The sequence below is a fragment of the Pezoporus occidentalis genome, unplaced genomic scaffold, assembly GCF_034315485.1.
Source record: "Pezoporus occidentalis ecotype Australia unplaced genomic scaffold, CSIRO_AGI_Poc_V1 ctg6, whole genome shotgun sequence".
NCBI classification, from domain to species: Eukaryota; Metazoa; Chordata; class Aves; order Psittaciformes; family Psittacidae; genus Pezoporus; species Pezoporus occidentalis.
The window spans coordinates 1,983,329-2,000,407 of NW_026915943.1; the positions used below are offsets into that span (position 1 = coordinate 1,983,329).

At 47.1% G+C, this 17,079-nt stretch overlaps 1 protein-coding gene across 4 annotated transcripts in view; it reads right to left on the bottom strand.

Moving 5' to 3' along the window:
* Nucleotides 1-17,079, bottom strand: part of GDPD4 (glycerophosphodiester phosphodiesterase domain containing 4) — a 37,508-nt gene continuing 20,429 nt past the window's right edge. For 2 of the 4 annotated variants that reach the window (XM_062639172.1, XM_062639173.1), the window contains exons 5-16: nucleotides 15,469-15,528; nucleotides 13,311-13,409; nucleotides 10,953-11,046; nucleotides 9,578-9,723; nucleotides 9,157-9,239; nucleotides 7,930-8,080; nucleotides 6,814-7,035; nucleotides 5,760-5,917; nucleotides 4,232-4,379; nucleotides 2,940-3,022; nucleotides 1,622-1,704; nucleotides 1-777 (exon numbers count right to left, since the gene is read on the bottom strand). In XM_062639172.1, the coding sequence (XP_062495156.1) occupies nucleotides 746-777; nucleotides 1,622-1,704; nucleotides 2,940-3,022; nucleotides 4,232-4,379; nucleotides 5,760-5,917; nucleotides 6,814-7,035; nucleotides 7,930-8,080; nucleotides 9,157-9,239; nucleotides 9,578-9,723; nucleotides 10,953-11,046; nucleotides 13,311-13,409; nucleotides 15,469-15,528 (1,359 nt within the window). In that variant the 3' untranslated portion in view covers nucleotides 1-745. The remainder of the gene's footprint in view (nucleotides 778-1,621; nucleotides 1,705-2,939; nucleotides 3,023-4,231; nucleotides 4,380-5,759; nucleotides 5,918-6,813; nucleotides 7,036-7,929; nucleotides 8,081-9,156; nucleotides 9,240-9,577; nucleotides 9,724-10,952; nucleotides 11,047-13,310; nucleotides 13,410-15,468; nucleotides 15,529-17,079) is intronic. The other 2 variants (XM_062639174.1, XM_062639175.1) reach the window with 2 other exon arrangements.

Sequence of the window (17,079 nt, forward strand, 5' to 3'; positions counted from 1 at the left end):
TCAAGTCTTCTGAATAAAAGAAGTGGTGTATTTTTGGTTATAGTCCCAGTAGCTACATGGCCAAGGCACCAAAAAGTCCTTCAGCACCCATGGAGACGTATGCCCTTGGCCACAGCCAAGGGGAAGAGGCTGTCCTGTTAGAGTCTGTGGCAGGGCAAGAGTGGAGAAGAGGAAAACCTAAGTGCCCCTGTCTGTGTTAAAGAAAGGAATGGATCTTAGTGACCCAGCCAGAAGCACTTGACCATCGTGGTGGGGCTTAGTGTCCCCTCAGGGATGGAGAAGACCTGCAAGGAAGGAGGGAGGGAATGTGAGGAGAAGAGGTTGGTCTAACCCGGAGGAGGACTGGATGATGCCCAGATGTTGCAGCCCATCTGCAGCACACAGCTGTGCAGACAGAGGGCTTGCTTATGCACAGCAGGAGGGATTACAGGACTACTGCACTGTGGGATGCAAACGGGCTCAGAGGTAAATGGTGGCTCCCATGTGGGTGCTGCATCCCGTCACAGTGCACAGCTTTTTCATGGCTGCAACTCTGTGTTCCCCTGCATCCCAGGCACGGATTGCAAGAACAGCTATAGGAGAGGAAGCTTGGTGCTCATGTTCAGCAGTCACAAAGGCAAATGGCTCCTTGTCACCAGGGATATGGGCTCCCCTTGGCAGGTCAATGTTTGCATTGCAGGAAGGGCATGGTCTGCTCTCCAGTCCTCATCAAGGTGGCAGGTCCACATCCCTCCCCTGCTTGCTGTCAGACAGTGACGTTAGGCATGTTGTTGAGCTCTGGAAAAGAGGACACACAGGGAGCTGCTGAAACATCTGCAGTTGTTTTACCAGCCATTGACAGCAAACAGAACCTGGCTGAAAATGTGAACAGCCCAGGCTGGGTCATTTTGTGTGGATGATGGCTCCATGGGTGCAGAAACCTGGTGCAATCCCAGCCAATCCCACCCAAGAGTGCAGATCCACGAGCACTCAGTACCTCTCGTCACAGCATCACAGAGTGATGCATATTGGAGGTGACATCTGGATGCCTCTGCTCCAATCTCTGCTTGAAGCACGGGCAATTAGATAGGACTGCTCAGGGCTTTGAGCAGCTCTGAGGGTGGATATTCCCCACTGTCTGGTCCCTGTTTCAGTGTCTAATCACCCTCACGGGGAAGACTTTCTTTTTTCTCTTTATATCTAGCCACATTTTCCAAGGTTGCTTGTGGTGTGGTCACTACACAACCAAGAAGCCTCTGGGTCCATCTTCTCTACACCCACCCATTAGATGGTTGGAACTGGATGATCTTAAGGCCCTTCCAACCCTATGATTCTATGGCTGAAGACAGTGATGCCCCTTGATTTTCCCTCCCACTGTGCAAACCCAGATCTCAAATGCCCCATCCTCCAGCTTAGTGGCCCCATTGAGTTCACTCCCATTTATCACAATCTCCTTGGTACTGAGGAGCCTGAACTGGACCCAGTGCCCAGTGCTGAACAGAGGAAAGAAATCACTGCCACCTGCACTGAGACTGAAACAACCCAGGATGCACCCATCCTTCCCCACAGCACGGACACCCATCACCACCCCATCCATCAGGATGTCCATGCAACCATCAGGGGATCTCCTTGCCCTGCTCACCTGTCTTGAACTTGTTGTAGGTGCCATTCTCCAGCATCGGGTCATCGTCTTTGGCACAGCAGGAGAAACTCCGCTCTCGCCACCTGCATGGGGCAAAGAACCTGGGTCAGGCCAATGCTTGCTGTGGTTCCCCTCCCACCTCCTTGATGCCATGGATGCCTGCTTCTACTTTGTCAGGGCAGGATATGCCCTGGTATACTGGGGTTTGCTCAGGTCCTTTCAGAGAGGGGACTCCAGTGATGACTGATGTCTAAGCATCTGCACTTCACGTTTTGAAGGCAACTTTGTGGCTAAACCTTGTTCTGTAAAAAATACTGAAGAGTTTAAAAACCCAAGAAATGTTTGTGGTTTTGATGAAGAGAAGCTGCGTGGAGACCTCAGAGCAGCTTCCAGTGTCTGAAGGGGGCTGCAAGGATTCTGGGGAGGGACTCTTCTTCAGGGACTGTAGTGATAGGACAAGGGTGAATGGGCTTTATGTGCCAGAGGGGAGATTTAGGTTGGCTATAAGGAAGAAGTTCGTTACTTCTTAGAGTGCTGAGGCGCTGGCACAGGGTGCCCAGAGAAGCTGTGGCTGCCCCATCCCTGGCAGTGTTCAAGGCCAGGTTGGACACAGGGGCTTGGAGCAAGCTGCTCTAGTGGAAGGTGTTCCTGCCCGTGGCAGGGGTTGGAGCTGGAGGAGCTTTAAGGTCCCTTCAACCCAAATCGTTCCATGACTTTATGATGTGTTCTAAAACCTGACAAACAGGACTGTGCAGGCTCCTCAGGCACTGCTGATGGCCCTTCAGTCCCAGCAGGGCTGGGAATGCCCCTGCTGCAATTCCAGCCCAGAAAAGAAGCTTCTGCGGGGCCCTTGGAATTGCGCACACCACATGAACATGAGCCTAGAGGAGACAGGCACAGGAAGGTCAGACCGTGGTGGTGTGAACCATCCTGCAGCCTGGAAAGCAAGGTGAAAGCTTTCCTCCTAAGTCAGCCCAATGCAACAATGTCTAAATAGTAATACTAGAAAAATCAGCTCCTTTCTCAGCCCATCAGCTTAGGTAACTGGTTTATGATGCTGCTCTAAATCTACAAGGTCTCCATTGAACCCTGAGGGTAAGGAATGGCTGAGCTTTCAAAATGGAAAGGGAAAATGAGAGCAAGCAGGAGAAGCAGAGAGGTTTTGGGAGACTTTCAGGGTTTTCTTCTAGTTCCTGAAGGGAAAAGTAATGTTCTCAAGAGTAGTTTTAACCCTTCACATCACCTGAAAGCATCCCTCTTTCCCTCCACCCGGAGCAAAGGATCAGGTTAAGATGGCCATTAGCAACTTGGTAGTTACCAGTGTAGAGCAAAGATGAGCGAGATGAGGAGCATAGAGGTCAGATCTGTCAGGATCCACATGATGTTGTACTGCTTCGGAGTCTGGAAGAGAACAACAGAGGATGGGTCCAGCACCAACAGCCCCGAGGTATGCAAAAAAGGTTGATAAAGCTCTTTCTTGCTGCTTGAATATGGAAGTGTTCAAGGCCAGGTTGGACAGGGCTTGGAGCATCCTAGTGGAAGGTGGTTGGAACTGGATGAGTTTTAAGTTCCCTTACAACACAAACCATTCTATGATTCCATGAATCTATGCCTATGGCCGTTCAGATGCTTGGTTTGCATGTGCAGTAACATCCCTCAGGTGTTTAAACTATTTGGTGGCAGTTCAAAGCAGCTGCTCACTGATGGGTGTTGGTGCCAAAGCATCACCCTTCCTAAAGACCTGTGGTGTGGCCAAGTAGATTGAACCACATCACAGTGAATGTAACAGGGACCTCCCATTTGTATAGGCAGTAGTTTTCTCTGCTTCTCTCCAACACCAACATCAGCTGGGGTTGATGTGCAAAACTGTTGTTAAGAGGCCACATGAAGTGTATGGGGTGGCTCCTGCTTTAAGTCTAAAAGCATTTAAGCTTTATCCTGAGACTCGACCTTCACCCTCCCTTAGAATGGACTGAAACACTGCAGTTGTCTGGATGGGAGCATCATAAAATCTACTTCAAGAGTGTAAAGTATTATTCAAACTAATAGCCTTAAGGCTGGGGGGACCTTGGTGGGACCCAGGTGATGCTTAGCCCTGCAAGTTGTCCAAGGCAGAACAGGGAATAGACAACTTATGTGGAAAATAGTTACTCAGGGCAAGGAAGGGCTGTTTTTATGGTTGTTTCCCTTGGGCTTGTGGAACTAGACCAGATTTGAGAAGGGCAGTGGGAAGCCCTGGGAAATTAGGAGCTTCTGAGATACATAAAGTGCTTCAAAGGCTTAGAAATGGAAATCCTTGCATATTTGTGCCCCCAAATGCCCTTCCTTTCTTCACACACATCTCAATATGACTTCTTTTCCCTCATCTCAAGGCCTAAGTTGCAAATCCTAACAAGCAGGATGCTTCTACCTCAGCAAAGTGCAAAGAGGAGAAGGGTATGGTGACACATGGAGTGGCTCAAAGGCTGCAGGTAAGCCAGGTTTCTACTCAGGTCCTTTTCATGCATAGGGTCCTTTATCCAGGCATGAACTGGCCCATGGTCTCCAAAGGTAACCATGAACATCTCAACCCTACTTCCTACCCCTGGGACAGGGAATATTTTCACTTACCATGAGGAAGAGTGGCTGGTTGAGATTCTTCAGTATATGGACAGCATTGGTGGTCACAGAGTGTGCTCCAGAGCACCACGCCAGGGAGAAAAGCCATGGCTCACTGATCACATAGAAGTTGGTGGTGATGTTTGCTTCAGCGTATTTCCTTTAAAACAAACACCAAAGGGCAACACATTTGTGCATTGGTTTACATACACAATACCTTTTGACATGCTTTAGTGGTGGACTTGGCAGTCCTGAGGTAACAGTTGGATTTGATGATCTTGAAGGTCTTTTCTAACCCAGCTGATTCTATGAATAGCCTTGGTTAAGCAAGGTTAGTGCTTCCTTTGGGCTCAGTCAAGGAGAGACAGCAATGTTCTGTAAGAAAGGTTTGCTTTAGGACCTAGGTAAGGAACAGAACGGAAAGCCAACCAGCCTATGCTTAGTTGCTCACAATTGGTCAATACACAATTGCTGATCTGCTGGAAGCCAACACAAGTCAAATATCCAAAAGGTCAAAACTTTGCTTATCCTTCCGCCATATCAATCCATGTAATGGTGTGTTTGTGATCCCCCAAGAGTGTGTTCAAAACCACCTCAAAGCTGGCTGCTCATGCTTGCTGCATCAACTCATCCTTTCTCAAGTTCTTATAAGCTATTGAAACTTACTATGAAGTAAGAACAGGCTCTGCATAATGGTAATGTGTCATGGGTATCAGTGTTTGTAAATGTACCTAGGATCTATCCAGGGTTTACCCGAAAGGATCTACCTGGGATTTCATATCCTGTGAATATTATCATTGAGGAAACACCAACATTAATTTCATCCAAAGGATTGAAACTTTTCTATTCTTTTGGGGGTTTTAGTTAGATTTCAATGTGCTTGTGCACTGGAAAGAGCAAAAAAATCTATTTACAAATGGAGGGCTGGACATATAAGGCTGTTGCTTCTTTTTTCTTTCATACGAGAGGACCATGTGGGAAACTCCTACAATGAACTTGGAGCCTTCCACTGGAGAGATATTTTCAGTGTATCACTAGCAACAGAGTATTGGTAGTAACAGAAACAAGAACTGAACTCTCCACAACACCAGCTACAAGGGGGTGATGGACTCTCACCAGTGTTATGTGCTTACACTGACGTCTGTGGAAGAGCCACCATGAGAGGTTAAAGTTGTTCAATCTCCGTGATTCAGTGCTGGTGGGTCTGAGGATGGCACGGATAGAAAGAGAAGACATCAGAAGCCAGCTGTGGTGCTCTACCCAGAAGATCTTCAGGTCTCAGTCATGTAAATATGGACTTAGGGCAGGGGAGGTGTAATTGCATATGTCACCTCTTGGCCATACATAGAGTCAACAGTAGGAACTACAGTCCTTCACTCCCAAAATGCCATCACAGGGATGAACACCTGATCTAAAGGGGTTCTTCCTAAAATGCTATAGATCCTGAGGCTGGTCACTGGAGGGAGACATTGCCACACACATGAGGCAAGCATAGTGCAGATGCAGTTCAACTGTACTTGGGGGTGAAATTGCAACCTACCGGATATCTTCACTGGACATTTCCTTGTAGGCCAGATTTAGTTTGACAATATTGCTCATCAATAGGTCTTCGACTGGGGCCTTTTTGCCACTCGTCTGCTGAAACCCAGGAGCAACAGAATGAACAAAGGACCTCATGCTGTTCTCCAGCCATAGGACCTGCAGGCAGCAAGAGGATACTGAATTCACAGCAGACATACTAAAATGCCCTGCCTTTGATATAAACCCAGTAGAGATAATATCTTGAGGGGCTTAACCCAGCCTCTCAAATGACATGGTTCTTTCAGGGATCAAAGGATATTTGGATGCAGGCTTAAAACTTGCAAGTGACTTTCATCAAGCAATAAGTATTCACTGTTCCTTGCTTATCATCTTGAAATCAGTGGGTTCATTGCACACAGCCCAACAAAAGATGTGGTGTTTGAAATGGATGAAAAGACAGCTTGGGTTTATGGGAAAGGCAATGGAAAATATTCCCCTGTTCTTCCAGCATAGAAGAAAAGGCTTCAGCAGACGCAGATCAAAGTAACAACCCAGACATTGATGGGTACATAACCTGACCCACATGAGTTTAGCATTCATCCATTGCTGGAGGAAGGCAATGAAGGCTTCAAACTCCATGTTATTTCAATTTAAGTCAGGAATAAGGCAATGAAAGCTCCAAACTCCATGTATCTCCATTTAAGCCAGGAGTAAGGCAATGAAAGCTCCAAACTCCATGTATTATCTCCATTTAAGCTGGGACTTCTCATGCAATATATAAAATAAGCATAGGTAGCAGGATGTAGGCTGCCAGTTATTACAATGATGAAAGGATGTCATCTGGGAGCTAAGGCATCAGCTGGTATATACACTAACTTATTTCTCTGCTGCTATAGGGTTAACACCATTTCGTACCTGCTGAGAAACCAATCCTAGGAATAGAGTCCAAATGATGCCTCTTAAAACAAGGGAAATACGAGGACTTTATGCAGGCAAAATCATGTAGGGAATGACCCCAAAGTTCCAACTTGGAGAGCAAGGAAAATGGATGTGGTGGAGTGAAGCCACCTTACCAGATGAGGTCTAATCCCTGACTCAGAGATGACTTCCAGTGTTCTGTTGACCCAGGAGTCCCTGTAAGGATGTTTATCTGGAGGGCGGTAGAGGTCGAATATCACGTATTTATTGTGACGCTCGGCGAGGCGCAAGAAATCACTCAGTTTGTAAATTGTCTGGTTCATTGCCCAGTTTTGGTCTGCCTTTGACAGTAAGCGGATGGATGAGAATGGCTTGTCCTAGAAATAAAGAGATGTAAAGAAAGCAAATCAATCAGGCTGCTGCCTGTGGGAGTTGGCTGGATCCAAAAAACTCCTGTCTCTAAGAAGGAAAAAGTTTGGCATTGGCCCTTAGCCATAACGATGTTTTGCTTTGGTTAGCTCTTCTACCTGAGAAACAGGGGAAATCCATTGAACCCCAGACTGGTTTGGGTTGGAAGGGACCTTAAAGCTCATCCAGTTCCAACCCCTGCCACAGGCAGGGACCCCTTCCACTAGAGCAGCTTGCTCCAAGCCCCTGTGTCCAACCTGGCCTTGAACACTGCCAGGGATGGGGCAGCCACAGCTTCTCTGGGCACCCTGTGCCAGCGCCTCAGCACCCTCACAGGGAAGAGCTTCTGCCTAAGAGCTCAGCTCAGTCTCCCCTCAGGCAGGTTAAAGCCATTCCCCTTGGCCTGTCCCTACAGGCCCTTATCCAAAGCCCCTCTCCATGTTTCTTGCAGCTCCTTTAGGCACTGGGAGCTGTGACAACAGCTGTGATGACACCCATCACTTCTTCTGAGACCCAAATTGCGTAGTTCACAGCTAACTCTGCTGTGCTTCTCAGTCCTACTGTGTCAGCTGTGGCTCTCATACACAGCACCTTGCACAAGGAGCTCTTGTCTTCTTTGCCCAGCCCATGTGTTCCGCTGCTGCCATGATAAGGAGCTACAAGGACACCCACCAACTAACTGTTAGGGGTCTCCTAAATCCTAAAGGCCAACTGGACAAACCAAAGAGACACAAAGGATTCCTACTGACTTCTTCAAGCTCTGGCTCAACCAGTAGCTCCTCTCTCAGCATTCATGCTATTAAGTAGTAACCAGCTGGTGTCTCTTCCACATCCAGTTGATGATAGTCCTTTGTGGTGCTTACCTTAAGGAACCACTTCCCAGCATTCAACTTCTGCAAGGTATCCCAAGAGAAGAAGGCAGCATTTTCAGTAACGTCATTGGGGTAGACCTCCTTGATGTTAGTTGTCCTCCTCAAGTTTTTATCATGCATGAGGAAAGGAACCCCATCATAGCTGTTGGAGAGCAAGAGTTCAGGTCACCTGCGGTGCGGGTTTATCATGGTATGAGCACTACAGCCTCCCTTGGTGCATAGGGTTGGATAGGGAGGAAGGCTCAGTACACCAGGTTATTTCCAGCTTAAATACTACTGGGTGACCTTGGGGAAGCCATGACTGTCTGTGCATCAGTTTCCTTAGGGTAAAGAGGAGATGGTGGCATTTATGTCTGCCAGCCCTCCAAAAACTGGATAATAACTTCTGGTTGAAATCTCTATTTGCTGACATCAAAGTGCTTCTACAGGTTCTGGGGGACTGAAGTCTCAATGGACAGTGATGGAAAGAAAGCAGACCTTCTCTATAAGATGGTTAATGCTCCATCCCTGGCAGTGTTCAAGGCCAGGTTGGACAGAGCCTTGGGTGACATGGTTTAGTGTGAGGTGTCCCTGCCCATGGGAGAGGGTTGGAACTGGATGATCTTAAGGTCTTTTCCAACCCAAACCATTCTATGATTCTGTGGAATTAGTAGACCTTTCTGTAAGACTTTTCTTATAGGAAGGTCCACATCAGCAGAACACCTAAAGGTTAGTATTTTCCTCATTCAATGCCTGGAAACTGCTCACCCATAAAAGCATGTTAGCAGTTCATGGCAATGTGTCCCCCAAACAAATGCAATTATAGGTCTAATCATTAGGACAATGCTGTCACAAGTCCGAACACAACTTTCTGCTGGTTTGTAGGCCTGATACAACCCTCACTGTGACCTGGAAGTCAAACTAGGGTAGGAACTTGTCTTTATACTCTGTAAAGCACCTAAAATACACTGTAGAAATAATGATGGTTAAAATCAATAGTTACAGCTTATTGACTTGCCTGAGAACAACCATGGCCTACAGCCCCAATCATCACACACCAACATGAGGCACCCTGTCTCAGCCATCAGTAAAACCTAATTGTCTTCAGTTGCATGTCTCCAAAGGCAACTGTTAGTAGAAGAATTATAGAATGGTTTGGGTTGGAAGGGGCCTTAGAGATCATCTTGTTCCAGCCCCCAAGAAGCGTGTATTCAGTGAGATGTGATGTTTTCCCCTTACCTGATGGTGACATCAGTTTCAAGACCAGCCCCACCGTGTTCAATTGTCTTCTGAAATGACATCTTGGTGTTTTCTGGTGCCAGCTAGAAACAAACCAAAAGCACATGAGCAGATCCTTTCCGAACACACCCGGGAGGGCTCTGTAAGTACTTGCTGTCTCCTTGTATCACCTCCAGTTTTTATTAAGGGAACATCATTATCTTGTTAAAGTCTACTGTCTTCTCCCACTTTAGCCACCAAACCCATCCAGTCCCTCAGGAGCAGTGTTATCCTTGTTAGGAGCCCCATGCAGTGAAGCCTTCTGCATGCAGTTCCAACCGGGAATGTCTCCCCTTCCACCCTCCGCAGATTTCGTGGGATGAAAACGGAATATGATGATGATGGATGAAGAAATGATGTAAAATAACTTCTCCAGACCTACCATTGGTGCTCCACGGTGTCCAATGAGGTCTGGCTTTGGTCCAAGCGTCCCCATCTGCCTGATGCAAGGCGAGTACATCCCCAGAGGTATCAAGAAAAGAAAGAGAAGGATAGCCAGGTATGGACCAACAATTATCACCTGAATAACTGAAAGAATTTGAAGGAGGAAGGCTAGAGTTAATCCATGCAGTAGCATACAGGTTTGCCTTGACTTTTAATTCAGCCTTGCAGCTCAGTAGCTGTTGGGCTTTGCCACATCCCTTTTTCCATCCCTTCTTCCCACTAATATTCACTTTCTCTCCAATGCAACCAGAAAACTAACTGGTCAAAGCAAGGACATGGGCTAAGTCAGGACTGCAGGGTTTGTGCTTTAATTACATCTCACTGTGCCTTACAGCAAGGCATGGCTCTACTTTCCTTTTCTTTAGAGATGGTGCAATGAAATATCCCCTCATCTGCAGAAAAACAACCTTCAGGAGAAGGATGCTTTGGTTTTTGTCTTACTTAGATAAGAACAAGCAAGATTTTGCAGTTTCACTCACAATGAAGAAGAAAAGCCCCAGGGAGCATTCACCTTGAGGAACAAAACAGCTCCTCTATGAAATGAGCATCTATGCATCAACATCTTTCTTGAACAGGTACCACCACCCCTCTGTGCATTGCACCAGTGGCTCTGAAGGAACCTGGACTTACATCAAGCTGATGTATCGAGCTAGGAGTCCATTAGGCATGGTGGAATGCAATGTCTGGGGTCCCAGTATATTCTCCCCAGAAAAATCATGGACGAGCAAAACCCCTGTTTTCACCACCCCATGCTGTGATTTTTGTTACAAATCAACATCTGCAGATAGGTGTCATGTAGATAGTTTTGGCTATATGAGCCTAGCTCAGAGAAGAACGGCCAGTCCCAGGGCCAGGCTCTTCTGCAGTTGTTCCTGGCATCTCACCTTGCCTTTAAGCTACTTGGTCCCATTTGTTGGAGGTAGATATGAACTCCCCATGAGGTAACACTAGGAACTGATTGAAAAGCTCTTTCCCCTGTCTCAGCTGGCTTCTCCTGAGATGCACTGGTCTGAAGTGGATTCACTGGACTGCAGATCCCTTCTGAGATATCAAAACTGAGTACAGCAAGCAAAGATCAGGCTGAACAAACCTCCGTGCATGACTCAGAACACGGGCATTTCTGCTAATCCCCTTCATCTCAAGGCAGGTCACTGTGCAATGGGGCATGCAAACCAGTAACACACAGCACAGTGCACAGACCAAGCCCCACTAATTTCCCTGGATACACAGACATCCAAAGTCTCCTGTGTATCTGTTTTCCCACACTGATATATGCCTTTTGTCATACAGAGAGCAGGAAGAAGCTACTGTACCTTTCCTATCTGCTCTGATGGCATGAAAAGCCACAGGCCAGGACAGCAGGACCATGATGGCTATTGCTCCTACGTGGAGGTAGGGAGCTGTGATCTGGCAAGGAGAGAAAAGGAATTTATTTAAAGGATATGGAAACAAGCTCCAACATGGTGAAATCTTTCCACCTGGATGGGTTCCTGATGCAGATCACCAGCAATTCAACCTCTCTCCTGCACCTGCATTGGATCCATCAAGCACCTCTGGAGTTGGAGGAGAGATGTATGTGCCTCTAGCCAGGCAAAGGGGTGCTCCTCACTCTCCTAAGTCAGCTGAAGGGGACACAGCTGTCCTCATCACACAACTGCCATCACTTTTATGCCATAATCTATGAACCTCTTCCAGGGAGGAGCCAGTTTAAATCAATCCACACCACACTGCAGCTAAACCATCAAACCAATGTCAACAAACCCTATGGAACTAAACGTTGTGGTATAAGAGAAGTAGATATATTAGGTAATACTTATTGCTGCACAGATATTTGACTTGATTCCTTTCATACTAAAGATGAAACAAGAAGATTAGAAGCTAAGAATCGCTCCTGTGCTGATCACGAATGCAGAGCTGGAAACAAAGCAGAAATAGCTTGCCACCTGTACAGACACTGAATGGATGTTAGTATAACACATTTCCTAAAACTAGGCAAATCTGGCAAAGAAACCAGTCCAATGATTTTCATATGCTCATCAGAACCGAAAGATATCTGTTCCAGCTAGAACTAAATGTTATTAAGGCACCATAGAATCACAGAATCAACCAGGCTGGAAAAGCCCTTTAAGCTCATCCAGTCCAAGCATTCCCCAGCACTGCCAAGGCCACCACTGCCCCATGGCACTGAGGCCTCGTCACCACGGGGTGTGAACCCTTGCAGGGCCGGTGACTGCAGCCCTGCCCTGGGCAGCCTGTTCCAATGCCTGAGCACCCTCTGGGGCAGGAATTGTTCCTCAGCTCCAGTCTAATATGTGCTAGGGAAAAAAGCTCTCCAGTTGTGAGCCTTTCCTTTCGCTCAGTCCATGCCTGACCCTCTAAGCTGGAAGGCTTGGAGAAAGCAGCAGACATTAAGAGTTATTGTATATGATACTGTCTGCCCCGGACACTTGATACCAACGTCGTTCTAGCAGAAGGAGGTTTCAATTGTGTCAACAGACGTGCCATCTCAGATGTCCAGGATATTTGAGATAGCTCTGCGGGGCTAATGGACATGACACAGGATCTATGGGAGATTGCTGTCCTTTGGGAACAGCAGCTGGAAGCCATGTGGAGCATCCTAAAGGGCATGAACAACCTGAAATTAACAACACTTGTGGGGAACCCAAAGGCTCTTGTGCCTCTTTCTCCTCATCCACCTCTCCTGGAGTCTGTAACGGGAAGGAAAAGCTGATGGTTTCCCATTCCCTTTGTCAGCACATAGCCCAAATGGCTACCAAACTCTAGAGCAGGAATGCACAACTGAACCCACCCTACAAACATCGCACCTGTGATTCCTCTTCCAGGCCATATGCATTGCTCTCCCAACACTCACAAGCAATAAGCCTCATGGTGGAGAGGTGACATAGAATCATAGAATAGTTAGGGTTGGAAAGGACCTCAAGATCATCCAGTTCCAATCCCCCTGCCATGGGCAGGGACACCTCACACTAAATCATATCACCCAAGGCCTTGTCCAAATAACACCTGCAAGGTAGCTGCGTAGTCAAAGGCTATGTAATTCCTTCCAAATACATGTGGGGACGTGGATGCTCAAACACTGAACAACACTGGGCAGCTCGTGTCTCCATCTTCACACCTAGTGAGAGCTGAGGAGGCCACCAGACCATGCACTCTGACCTCCAGCATCCAGCATGCTATCCAACCTGATGCCTTCATGATTCCCAAACACTCAGTGCTGTCCTGCCCTCAGGAGATGAAGCTTTTCTGAGTCACAAAGCCTGAAATGTTCTAATGCTGAAGCTGCTGAACTGGCAGGATCTGGTTAGGGAGAAAGCTCTTGCTCCAGCAACCCTACCAGCCAAAGGGGGCTGTTTATGTGCCCTGGGCACCCGCGGATTAACAGTGCCCAAAACCCCCTAACAAACAACCTATTGTGAGTTCCCAAACTGAGACATGTTACATCAGACAGCTTGAAGTTCAGCCTCAGGTCTTGGCTTCCTTTCTCCCAATAGGCAGCATCAAGTCATAATAAAAGCTAATGCGAAAGCACATACCCTGCCAGGAAAACCCATGTGAAATACACCCACTGCATGGAATATTTGCTACCATTTACCACAAAAAGCTTCTATAACCAAGTTGTTCTTTCAAACAGACCTTCCAGCCCCTCTTACCTGGAGGGACAGGCAGACAGTTTTCCATTGGTCTCCCCAGAGTATGGATAGTACGAAGAGGGCTGTCACAGAGCAGATCAGCACAATCAAAGTCCCGATCTGGGGAGAAGAAGACGTAAGTCAGCTTCATCATTTCTGTGACATCCATTTGACTCACAAGCTTATTTAAGCAGCTTGGACTGGATGAGTTTAAGATGTATGAGACTGACTGTACCAGTTAAGAGACAGATATCCAACGGGGCTAAAACCAGAACAATAGTGCTATTGATCGGCTTTTCTGCATGGCAAGATACTAAGTTAGGCACCCAACTATGTCACCCTAAGGGCTCCCTCTATAGCCATTGGAGAATGAGAGGAATTTCCAGAGGCAACCAATTCCTGCTTGCTCTATGATGGAAGATGCCTCTCTATCTCTCTGCTGTTGTAGATGGAGCATATAGATGATCAGTTCACACTAAATCTCTAGCAGATAGATTATCTCAGCCTGGAGAAGAGAAGGATGCGTGGAGACCTCAGAGCAGCCTTCCAGTATCTGAAGCTATAGGGGCTATAAGGATGCTGGAGACGGGACTGTTCATTAGGGACTGCAGTGACAGGACAAAGGGTAACGGGCTCAAGCTTAAACAGGGGAAGTTTAGATTGGATATAAGGAAGAAGTTCTTTACTGTGAGGGTGCTGAGGCACTGGAATGGGTTGCCCAGGGAGGTTGTGAATGCTCCATCCCTGGCTGTGTTCAAGGCCAGGTTGGACAGAGCCTTGGGTGAGATGGTTTAGTGTGAGGTGTCCCTGCCCATGGCAGGGGGTTGGAACTGGATGATCTTAAGGTCCTTTCCAACAGTAACTATTCTATGATTCTATGAAGATGATAGCTGAATTTAGAAGTGATGTATCCCACCTAAAAGAAACACCAATACAGCTTCCTTATGCTATGAGCTCCTTTACACAGGCCTCAACAACAGCAAACATTCCCATAACAAAGAGATGGGAGTTTATTTCTGAACCAAAGAAGTGAGGATGTAGCTCAGTCTGTTCTTCGACTTCTTGCTCAGTTTGGTACCAGCACAGTTGTCATGGCAGGCTCTGCTTGGTACATCATTTACCTGCTGACAACTAAGTGCAAGTAGAAATTGCATCAAGGCCCCAGACATTCTTCAGGGGGATCCTACAGATCAACACCTGAATAATGATAGAATTCCAGACTGGTTTGGCTTGAAGGGACCTTAAAGCTCATCCAGTTCCAACCCCTGCCACGGGCAGGGACCCCTTCCACTAGAGCAGCTTGCTCCAAGCCCCTGCGTCCAACCTGGCCTTGACCACTGCCAGGGATGGGGATGCACAACCTGTTCCAGCGTCCCTAATCTGTTCCTGGTCTCTTCCACCCAAGGATGCAGCCTCAGGTTTTGTTACAAACTGTTCTACGTCTCTCTGGTTCCTCTGGAAGCCAATTTTCAGTAGTAACATGACTGTACATCCATTACTTAAATGAAGAAACAGGATCAAGTACCTGCATGTTCAGCTATTGCCTTCCACTGCAAGATTTGCAATCACATTACATTTGCCCCAAATAGCCTCAAGAATTTCTTAAGGAAGGTGATTCTAATGCATCGTTTTGCAGCAACAGGTCTGAGGATTTGTTTCTGCACCATCAAAACTCCATGTGGCACTTCCCAAACCACCCGAAGACCAAAAGGCACAAGCTGCCAGGATGCCTTGGAAAATCCAGGTTTCTTCTTCCACTGCTGCTGGAGGCTGCTACGAAACTTATGCTGTGCTTCTCATGAACACTTTCCTTTCGTCTTCCTGTTACCGCATGTAGAGATGTCAAATATGGACAGCTTCACCCAAACGAGTCACTTCAGGCTCCTTTTGGAGTCAGTGGGGGGAAAAAGGTACTTTGAAGTGTGATTCATCTTAATTTAGATGTCTATGACCAGTTGGCTGAGTTGCATCCTCAGAGTATTCATTTCCTTCCACTGACTGCAAAAGGAGTTCAGGTGATCAGCTCAGGTGGAGATATCACTCTCTGGGGTATCTAACGTCTCCTAAGATTAACCTCTTCCCTCTCTTGCTTCCATCCCATAATCTTCTTCATGCAGAGAAACACTCAATTGATTTAAAGCATGCACTGGAGTTATCAGAAACCCATGACTCTCCCCACCTTGTGACTCCAGTGTAGGTAGAGCTGCTGGCCTTCTGCAAGCAAACACAGCGCCAGGACCTGGGGAATCAAGCAGAGATTGTTTGCACCCTGGTAGGAGATGATGACCTGTGTTCAGTGAGCTACCTCTGGAATTACTTTTGCATTGGGAAGTCACTTCACACTAGTTCTTGCTGCACGATGTCAAGGCTGTTAGCAGGACACGTATACGGAGATAAGTAAAAGTGCTTTTGAAAGCACATATCTGGGCTGCCCTGAAAGGTCAAAGCCCTTTCATGGGTAACACATACTTGGGTGCTTTGGGGTACACACTTTCAGTGACTTTTCTTTGTGAGTATCCTGAAAGAGGAGTGATGGCCAGGGTCAACTGCTATGGTATGAACCAATAAAGCATTAACTTTGCCTATTTCCTGTGCATTTGTTGTGATTAGAGGCATATCAACCATGGGAGAGAGGTCAGGGAGTAGAAAATGCCTCTAAAGAACCACAAAAACATAGAGCAGACAGCAAAAGAGGCAGCACTTCCAAAGTAATAGAAGGAAACACAAGAGGCAGGCACATCTCAACAGGGAAAACTGCATTGGAGATTAAAGGACTCTGGGGTTTGGTGGCTGGAATGTTCCTTCCCTCCCATAGCAAGTTGGAGTCATTGGGAAGGGTTCTTGAGGCATGGTGCGAACTCCAGCCAGGGCAAGGAGAAGCCTTGAAGACCAAGAAGCAAAGGATGAGGAAAGCCAGTCTGGTTTTAATGGAGCTTCTTCAAGTCTATAGGGATGCTGGGGATGGACTCTACATTAGGGGCTGTAGTGACAGGACAAGGGGTAATGGGTTCAGACTGAAACAGGGGAAGTTTAGATTGGATGTAAGGCAGAAGTTCTTTACTGTGAGGTGCTGAGGCACTGGAATGGGTTGTCCAGGGAGGTTGTGAATGCTCCATCCCTGGCAGTGTTCAAGGCCAGGTTGGTCAGAGCCTTGGGTGAGATGGTTTAGTGTGAGGTGTCCCTGCCCATGGCAGGGGGTTGGAACTGGATGATCTTAAGGTCCTTTCCAACCCAAACCATTCTGTGATTCTAAGTTGTCCCAGACCTAAGCAACCAATGAACCTGGTGATGAATTCTACCAGGAGAAGTACTTTGCTGCTGTGAAAACACACAGGTCTATGTGCAGTCATATGGGTGCTTGGGGTGAGCTTCCCCACCACTGTAAGGGACAATCTGGGGACCAGTATCACCAGATATCAGTGCTTAAAGTATCTGTTAGGAGGTGTCAGTAGGCAGCAGTAGGCATTAGCAGGCATCAGTTAGAAGGATCATTTAAGATGCAGACTGTAGCACAGTGGGATTGTATGAAAACAGGACATACAGATTTAGGGAAAGAGGCTCTTCTCTCCCAAAATACAATGACAAAGGAATGCAAGCTGTTTCCCATCCAGCTACAAACACAGTCTTTTCAGGATCATGCTGATTTGAAACAAGCTATAAGCTCAGCAGAGAATACAGATCAGCTTTTAAGTGCTTCTTGACACATTAGCCTCCTTTAATCGAACCCTACACCCAGTACATGACGAGTAACCATGGGAGCAGCTCAGAGAGAACTGAATTACTGCTAAAG